At 38.1% G+C, this 9974-nt stretch overlaps 1 protein-coding gene across 3 annotated transcripts; it reads left to right on the plus strand.

Annotated features, from left to right (window-relative positions):
- The first annotated feature begins 541 nt into the window (after window positions 1–541).
- Window positions 542–9193, plus strand: LOC120291479 (agamous-like MADS-box protein AGL21). 3 transcript variants are annotated; one of them, XM_039308885.1, is made up of 4 exons: window positions 542–571; window positions 991–1191; window positions 8278–8356; window positions 9109–9192. In XM_039308885.1, exons 2-4 carry the CDS (start codon window positions 1013–1015, stop codon window positions 9139–9141), a joined length of 291 nt encoding a protein of 96 aa, XP_039164819.1. In that variant the 5' UTR covers window positions 542–571; window positions 991–1012; the 3' UTR covers window positions 9142–9192. The 3 variants fall into 3 exon arrangements, with proteins under 3 accessions (XP_039164819.1, XP_039164821.1, XP_039164820.1); XM_039308887.1 differs by having other exon boundaries at window positions 9118–9191; XM_039308886.1 differs by lacking the exon at window positions 542–571 and adding an exon at window positions 607–849 and having other exon boundaries at window positions 9109–9193.
- Window positions 9194–9974: the final 781 nt, after the last annotated feature.

Here is a 9974-nt window from a genome sequence, read left to right on the forward strand (position 1 = left end):
TTCAAGTGGCAACGAAGTCATTACGTCATCTCGAGTATACTTTCGACTTTGGGTTTCTTCCTTTTTCTATAAATCTGACAAAATTGACTTTTAGAAATTAAATTCTTTAAACATCAGCTTGTAAAATTATATGCAATAAACTGATTTATTTTCAACAATTTTTCTAAAGCTTCAAAGGAGCCCCAGCAAACGCTACCAGGAGAGGGGGTACTTCGGGCATTTCCGGATTTGTTGGGGCCGAGCCAATCATTTTCTCCCCCTCCCTCATTCCTTGCTTCGGCACAGTACTTAAAAATTCGAATGGGTGCGTCCACGTGTCGACGATCTATACGCTCCGGCGCAGCGCCCCATAAAACCCCGGATAATATATAAGCCGAGCACCTGATTGGTCCACGTGTCACCAAATACCAAAACCGCCGGTGGGTAGGGAGACAGGGAGAGAGAGAGAGGGAGAGCGGTTTTGAAGCTACCGTCACATAGGACTTTCCTTATATAGCATCGCGCCCTGGCGTGCAAGTACGGCCAAAAACGACGGCCGCGAAACCGCTGTTGAAGCTCCGCCGTCGCGCCTGTAAGTTCTCCTCTCTTTTTCGGCTCGGTCGCGCTCCGCCGTCGCCTTCTTCTTCTTCTTCTTCTTCTTCCTCTTCTTCCCCGTCGCCGCCGCCGCCTGAAACGATATTTCCCTCGCTCTTTCCTCGCATCCGATCGCGAGACCCGCGGCTGAAATCTCTCTCTCCCTCCCTCTCTCTCTCTCTCTCTCTTTCTCTCTCTCTCTCATGAAACTCTCGCGTAAATCGGGAGGCCTTATCTCCATCTCTTCTGCTATTTTCGTTTCCAGTTCCAATATAGGTCTCGATTTTGACTTCCTTGGTTCTCCGCCCGAATTTTCGTTCCCTTTCTCTCTCTCTCTTTCTTCTCGTTCCGATCGATCTCACGCGCTTTAAATCTATGTCTCTCTCTCTCTCTTCTCTCTTCCTCTGGGAGCTGAAGCTCGGTCGCAAGCTTGACGGGGATGGGGAGGGGGAAGATAGTGATACGGAGGATCGACAACACGACGAGCAGGCAGGTGACGTTCTCGAAGCGGAGGAATGGATTGTTGAAGGGCGAGGAGCTCGCCATCCTGTGCGACGCCGAGGTCGGGGTCGTCATCTTCTCCAGCACCGGCAAGCTCTACGACTTCGCCAGCTCCAGGTCAGTGGCTTCCCTCTCTCGTTTCCGAGCTCTTTCTACGCATTCGATGATCCGTACGTCTGGTTAAGATTATTTTTCCTGCTGTGTCGCACGGATAAACAAGAAAGTTCTAATGAAAAAAGGAGAGGTAAAGTTTTTCTGTACCATTTCACTTTAACAAATAGGTTCTTTGTGGCCGTTAGCGGTCTCTGTGGTTATTCGATGCGTGTCGATCCCCAATCGCCGGAGGTTTAATCACTTTGGCATTAGCATTTTTCTAGCCGTTGGACATTGACAGATCTCCAGGTGCATAGAGATTTAGTTGGAGGGAGGTGAGAAAGAGGATGATGATGATGAGGATGAGGATGATGATGATGTTGCTAGGTTGCTGGACTTGACTCAGTTAGGATCATCTTCCCTGTGCCATCTCTGATATGCTACTTTTATGGTGACGTTGACATTATCATATAGTCGCAAAAGCTAATTTCGTGTTTAGTCCAAGAGGATTCGAAGCTATTGAGCAAGATTTGGTTAGTGGAGAAATTACTGGTTTTGTTCACCAAAAGTTTCATATACAAACCCAATTAAGCCCTGCAACATTAGCCCTAAATCCCCAGCCTATGAGATACAATCTTAACCTTGTGGATCAAGTAAGATGAGACGGAGATAAGTAACTGAAGGTTGTGAAACACTACATGGTTTGGGATTTTTATTGAGACTTTAGTTCAATGAAACGGGCCTTCTCTTTTATCCAAGGGTGACTCCATTATCGTTTCTATTGGACTGACCTAGGATCGACCTCCGTTTAGTCCTTGAACGCAACATCATTCTAGTGCCTAAGAAAGCTTAAGATGTTTGAAAGATCTTAAAAGTTCCAACCATCTCTCTATTTGAACTGTCATCATCTATTTATAACCTCTATCTTGGACTTTATTATTGTATTTTAGGCACTCTTCCAAATGAAACGAATCTAGTGTTCACGCCTTTCTCTTCATGTGCACCATGTGCTCTCTTATTTTCTTTCGGTGCCGGCCACCATTAGCATAATAGTCCATATGACAATCTCGTACTCTTTACTGCAAAACCAGCTTTTGGGTTTTGGAAACACTTTGAGAATCTAAGTTAGTGGAAGACCATAACTAAATAATATTTATCCTCCATCTTAGTAAATCTTTTTGCAACCATATCCATATCCACTATAATTTAAACCTCAAATGATATACAGAGCATTTTCAAGAGTAATTATAGCATACACCGGCCGTGTCAAAAAAAAAAAAATCCCAAATCTACTTTTTGGTATTATGAATAGCGAGAGATTGAATGTTTAAAACCTTAAATGAAGAATATTAAGATGTTATGTGTACAACTTTCTTCATACTAGCAATGTATGCTATGATTTTGTTATTTTAGAACAATGTCTTATCTCAAGATAAAAAAATCTACTCTACCTCTTGTATTGCTCTAGGATCTTGTTTACTTCAATTCTTCCCTAATCTAAACAAGCTTGTTAGTAGACTTAGCCTTTGCACTAAGTAAGTGATTCATCGAATCAATAGAAACGTGAGTCACCTTTATTGGAAATCTCATATAGTAAAGTAGTACAATATTAGAGTGATCGGTTTTAAAGTGGATTGGTTCCAATCTAGAAGTGACAACCGACTCTTACCTCGGTTCCAAAGTGGAATTGGAAATGGAACAGAATCAGCTGTAGCTAGTTCTACCTTTTGGAAGCACCCCCATTTTTATGTTTTGGGTAGAAATCGAAATTATTATTATAAGATATGAAAGTTGCGTAGTTTCATTATAGAAAATATTGATTAGTCAATTCTTGGTCAGTTAATCATACCAAAGACCATGGTTCAAATTTCGGGCGTTGCAAATTTATTTATTTTTTTTCAAAGAAAAAGAAGAGGCTCACAAGTTCAACCCTAGTACTGCCTTTGAAAAGGAATACAAATTAGTCTAGGTTTGTTCTAGATTCTGGAATTGGAATTGAATCAGGGCCTTTAAAGAGGGAAACAAATCAGTCCTAGGCTGATTCTAGGTTCCCAAAATCAGAACTGAATTAGTTCTTAATAGAATCAACTTGGAATTGAATCGGCGAGGTATTCCAGGCGATTCCTAGATTGGAACTAAATCATTCACCTTGATACAACACCGAGTCTTTTGCCATAAGGCATGTATTATTTATACACTTCCCATCGTCCAATAACCACACATTTCCATTGATTACCTCGATGCCACATCATTTGTTCCATAAAGCCAATCACGTATCAAATTACCTAGTATGTCTCACAATACTCTCCAGATATGGTGTGTGATTTTGTTCATTCTTATCCCTTGTGACATTAGAAACGTGCCATAAACCCCACCTATTATTGGGGCCCAAATTACTCTCCACGCCCTCACAATCATTATAGGTCCACTAGTGTCTGCTGGGTTCGTTAGTGAAACACACTTACTGGAATAGATCCTGCTCCAAAAGGATAGAACGTGATATAGGATTTTACACAATACTAGTACATATGTCATAATACCTTGCATATATTATGTTACATGAATAAAAATACAATGCTTTTATTTAAAATGACATTTAATTGTGCGCAATTAGATAGTATCATCATTACCTTAATGTTTTACACATAACTAGAGCGGGAGAACAACTTACGTTTTGAGGAGCCCTGGAAGGTTCATTCTACTAAACTGTTCTCCATGTCTCCAAGCTATCTGGGAAAACATATCCAAGTTCAAGTAGAAATAATAGTGTGACTATAGATGGTGACCTCGAGGAAAAAAAGGTTCCGAGGTATATGTGGTTTGAATAAGATCTTTTGTCTGTTTGCTAAGATGTTCGGAAGATGAAAAAGATTAATTAGGGAGATGAGTTGAAATGCATGGCGTGAGCTAAATTCTTGTTTTAGATGTTTAGGCTTCTGCTGTTTAGACCTTAAAAATGATGCAAATGATATAGAGAGGTGGAAGTTATGCCACAGACGAATAATGAGAGAAAGTAATATGGATTTTGTGAACAAATTAAGTTTCAAGTATATGTTTGAAAGATGTCATCAATGTTGTAATCTCAGGTGATTTAAGAAGGGGTGAATATATGTAGCGATAATTATGAAGACGAGGTGTCTAGGTAAAGGGGCCATCCAATGGAAATGAATGTACAAAAAATGTTACCTTGAGAAGATATTTTACATTTAGGTAGCAAGATCGAAGATATCGGTATCCATTCTAAAGCTGGTCTGATCAGGACGCGAATTTTTGGACCTCTGAAATATTTCAAACAGGCTGATAAACATTGAAAAGATCTTATATCTTATTGAGAATAGGAGAAGACTTGAAAATTATTATCACGTACCTTCCATAACAAGCATTCGTTGTTTTCAACTATTCTCCTAACAGATCATCTCATCATATTAAAAATTGCGTAGAGAAAAATTTCAGAGCAAGCCTGTTGAAGAACGAAAATTCTGATGTCATTTCTTATTCACCAGAATTCAAAAGAGTAGAGAGAAGATTTCAGAACCATCCTGATGAAAAGTAGAAAGAAATGTTTTTCCCTTGCTAGACTCCAATACCCAGCGACTTCTCCATCCTATAACTCATCAGTCTGTCGATGAAACTGATATAGCAAACATCAAATGATTCCAACCTCTCTGTGAAATGATTAAGTCAGAGAATATAGAGGAGAATGAGATCCAGTTTCAGCATCATGCTTACAAAAGACACAAGCATCAAGGCAAATCCCAGTTTGAGTAATCCTTTTTTCTGGAGACAGCCGATATAGAAGAGCAAGCCATGAAATAAGACTTTGTCTTGGGATATTTGGTATGCGTACCGTCCAACTCAGGCAATGAAGGCTATAGAGTAGCTAGAGAAGAAGCTACTGTCAGTTTACCACTTTTTCAAGGCTCTCCGCGTAGCAGTATCCATCGGGTTTTATAGCATCCATCGCTGGTGTAATAATATGGTTCCACAAACGGCTCAATCCCTCATTGATTTAGCAATTGTAACTGTCCACTGTTTTATTTACCACCAATACAATGACGGAGGAAGCTGCTTGTTGAACTCTTACATTGGCGATGTAGGTTAATTAATACATATCCTTTTTAAAACATCCAAATATATAACCCCGTAAAGGGTCCTACAGTAGACGAAATAGTACGCTAGAAGTTTATGCAATATTAGTGCTTTGCTATTATCTAAGTGAGATCTTAGAATTCTTAGTAGATAATGAATAACACAATATTACACTTTGCGTACGTGTTAGGTAATTAAAGATTGACTTGGCCTGTTTCATGCGAGTTATGTGAAGATATCCTTAAGTCACTTGTAGTCCAAAGCAAATAAAGAATATTGCAATTGTCTACATCAAGTAGAAGGCTCATCTCACATAGAAAAGAGTAAAAATTTGTCTCCTTTCTTTATGTATTTTCATAACTCTTCCACCAAAGTAACCACGCAACTTAACCAGAATTAAACCTTGTTGTGAACGAGATTTTTGACTTCTCCAAACCGTGTCGAACTTTTCAGGTGCTTTTAGACAAAACTGAAAGCTCTCTTGCTAGATTTGAAATATCTGTTCGCTCTTTTAAGGAAGCAAGTCTCTTTTGAAAAGGAGATATTTCCTTTAGAAGTATTCTTAACTTCATCCAAAAGAGTGTAAAAAATTCGTTTACATGGTTATCCTTATACGTTGTCGTGGGAAGATGCTATTATAACTACGAATGTAGAATGGATCTTTGTTGTTTAGAAATTTTATTGCAAGTATTCTTATTTTTTCTAAATTTGGCTTTTTACAAATGCCTTAGGTGGGTACTGTGTAAGAATCTGAATTCAAACATAGTTGATCTATTTTCAAAAAACAAACCTCGGTAATTCAGGGGCATATACTCAAACTCAAACAGTTCGTGTAAATCGACTTTACCTAACTATTTTGAAATAACAATTCTCAATAATGTCAACCTATTGTAGCATTACTCTTACAAACATGAGGTTTGGATTTCTATATATGCAGACCAACTAATCCATTATCACAAATAAAGAAATAGCCAGAAATACATGAGAAGAATTATGTCCTAGTTCCTTCAATTTGTAGACCAAAGTACTGAAAATGCCTAAGTAGCAAGATTTGGGACAGTCGTGGTATTAAGATCTAATCAATCACATCAAGATTTGGAACATCCACGGATAAAAATGATTAGTAGCTTGTAACATATCAATTATCTTTTTTTATGTCAAGGATAAACCAAGTTATGTTTTTTCGAGCTTTGGGTATGCTGTTGAATTTAAGAACCATGGACTCCCCACAAAACTACTAATTCAAAAACACTACTGGAATGGCCCGACAGCAATACCAGGATAGTTGAGAATAACATGGACAAGGAGAGATGCTGCATCATAGCTAGAATCGGACATGATACCAGTAAAAAGAAAATGAACTTATACTGAGTATAACCCCATGGAAATAGGCAAGCTAGTGTGACCTCAAGCCAATGCTGATAGAAATGGAGAGAGATTATATGGAAGCAACATGTGACGTCTTTTCAATCTAAAACCTGTTAAAAAAATTTGGATGTGTGCGTGCGGAAGCATGGTTTTGATATTATAGTTTTTGGTTAGTGACGTTGTGTGCAAGTGTACGCGATATAGTTTGTAGAGGATGGACAAGCGATGAGATGGGATAGTTCAAGGGATAAACACAAATTTTTATGGGACAAGGATAGTTTCACTAGTTTATGAAAATAATTTTATAGTTGAAGGAAGTGTTGGTGGAGGAGTTTCATGGATATGGAGTATATTCTCATGCTCCTCTCACACTATTACATCAATGGGTTGCGGCTTTTTATAGGCATTTCACTGACTAAGTACAGCCGCCTTAGAAGATTCTGGACTTCTCTTGAATGCTGTCCTTTTCTTCTTTCTTCCTCTAGAGACTTGCTTCTACACTTTTCTTTGCCACCTAAACTAGATTTTCTTTTTTAAGGTTTTTTCTTGACTTTTCTAGCTAATATCAATCTTGAAGTTTCTAGAAAGTTTTAGAGAAATGGATCACAATTTCCAACAAAACCGAAGAAACAGCGCCTAGTTTTGCATATGTTGCCATATGCTCATCGGCTCATTGAATAGGAGGCGCATGTTGCCATGTGCTCATCGAAGGCTCATTGAATAGGATTTGAAACTTTTGGCCATGGGTCTTCATTTTGAGACTTCTGTTTCATGCAAGCTTTTGGTGCAATGAAAAGCATAATAAACCGTGATCATGGTATGAGGAACATAAAAAATCTTTTAAAGATTTTTGTGCCTCCAGCATTTTTGACATATTGTTAATTAGTAGCAGTTATTAATGATATGCTTATTCAAAAGCGTCAATATAATACTTTGAACATTTTTTCTTCAACCTATAGACCAAAGTATTGAAAATGCGTAAGTAGCAAGATTTGGGACAGTCGCGGTATTAAGATCTAATCAATCACACCAAGATTTGGAACATCCACATATAAAAATGATTAGTAGCTTGTAACATATCAATTATCTTTTATTATGTCAAAAAAATAAACCAAGTTATGCTCTCGAGCTTTGGGTATGCTGTTGAATTTAAGAACCATGAAACTTGAGAATAAAATGGATGAAGGAAATGCTGCATCATAGCTAGAATCGGACATGATACCAGTAAAAGAAAATGAACTTATACTGAGTATAACCCCATGGAAATAGGCAAGCTAGTGTCGGCCTCAAGCCAATGCTGACAGAAAATGGAGAGAGAGTATATGGAAGCAACATATGATGTCTTTCAATCTTAAAACCAGAGAAACAATGCTTAGTTTTGCGCATGTGTTGCATATGCTCATCGAAGGTTAATCGAATATGATTTTGAAACTTTTGGCCATGGGGCTTCATTTTTGAGACTTCTGTTTCATACAAGCTTTGGTGCAATGAAAGCATAATAAACCGTGATCATGGTATAAGGAACATAAAAAATGTTTTAAGCATCTGTTTCTGCCTCCAGCATTTTTTGGCATATTGTTCATTAGTAGCAGTAGTGTGATATGCTTACTCAAAAGTGTCAATATAATACTTGAACACATTTTCTTCAACCAGCATGAGCAAGGTAATTGAGCGGTACGACAAATTAAAAGAAGAGACTGATCAATCTGCGAGCCCAATGGCTGAACTTAAGGTATTGTCCACTTTGCCAATCTTTTAATTTGCTTGTGCAATATCATCTGACCTTTTCATGCGTAATTTTACTGTATGGTCTGTCTCCAGAATTTTTAGTTTGTAAATATGATTCATTAGAACAAATGGAGTCAATGGATAAAACTTTTCCTTGATCTATGTAATTTACCTCGAAAATGAAGGCAATATATATTGAGACATAAAGCAACATATATCGAAACTACAATTGGGCAAATCTTGAAATATTGAATACAAGCCTACTCTGAAGCAAGCAACATGCCAACATCAAAGATTAGCAAGCAAGAAGAAATAAATTTGGGTGATCAATTTGAATTGTAATAGGATCATATTGGCATCAATGTCATTTTGCTTTTGAACTCTCTATGATAAAGATCTTTGCATATGCCCAATGTTGCTACTTTAAATCGATACAGATCCTTATTCATTATGACGCTATATTTGTCCCTTTCTAAAGGTTTGTTACTCTGAGATGTGATGTTCTGCAAATGAAAATTTAGCATCTTTTTGGGAAACACCTTACTCAAAAGAAGACCTAGTAGCAATAGGATTGAGTCGTCTTCATGAACACCGTTTAGCTCCCTTTCTGAACTTTCTAGAACTTGACGTCTCCAGAAATAGAATGTGTCAGGGAAGTTATGAAATTTCATATCAAGTAAAATTGGTGAGGAATGCTATCTTTCTGAAAACTAACTGCAGATTCCTTGTTCCTTATCCGGTATTAACGAGAGTTAGCTTCTACAGTCTTGGAATTGGCAGAAGTATTAGATACAGGCAGGGATGAAAGAAGTGGAAAGTGTATCTCCCATCACACAGCCACTTAGGCTTAAGCGTAAGTCTGTTAGACAAACGACAAGGCTGACAATGTAGATGGCAAGGAATGTTGGACGGTCAGAGATCAAGACACGCACAAAATGATTGAAGTAGAGATGAGAATCTTCTGGTGGGTGTATAGATATTGATGAAGATACAGTCCACGTGAGTGCGCCCCAGAATAAGTTGGTATGACTTCCGTTGTTGAAGATACGACGAGAGAAACTCTCTAAGATGGTTTGCAAATTGCTTAAAATATAGAAACAGTAGAGGCTCTAATGATCTAGAACATGATACGTTACTGACAGAGATGTAGGGTGAAGGGGAAAATGGGAGGCTAAGAAGGATGCGAGCCGATACTTTCTGAGGTGTTGAATATTAGGAGGATATGGCACAAGATAGAAAAAAAGCACAATGTCAAAAAAGAATTCACCGTGACCAACCCGACTTATGGGAAAGGGGTTGTTCTTGTTCTTGTTGTTATTGGTGATTAAGTTGCCATGGTTCAATTCGGTATGGTACAAGAACTCCTAAAAACGACATGCCCGCCCCTTTCTGTGTTTGTAACCATTCCACTTGTACCACTTCATGTGTTCTATTCAACTGCATTTATTAGATCAAATGCAGTTATAGAGTGATTTGGGGTTATCAGCAGACACTTAGAAGTACAAAATTAACGATGAACTGTTCCATCAATTAAAGTAGGTCCCATGCCTAACCTATGTAAAGGAAGTTTATTGCAAAGAAAATATAAATCAATATTCTCAAAATAGACTCACTCTGTGGAA

The sequence above is a fragment of the Eucalyptus grandis genome, chromosome 3, assembly GCF_016545825.1.
Source record: "Eucalyptus grandis isolate ANBG69807.140 chromosome 3, ASM1654582v1, whole genome shotgun sequence".
NCBI lineage: Eukaryota > Viridiplantae > Streptophyta > Magnoliopsida > Myrtales > Myrtaceae > Eucalyptus > Eucalyptus grandis.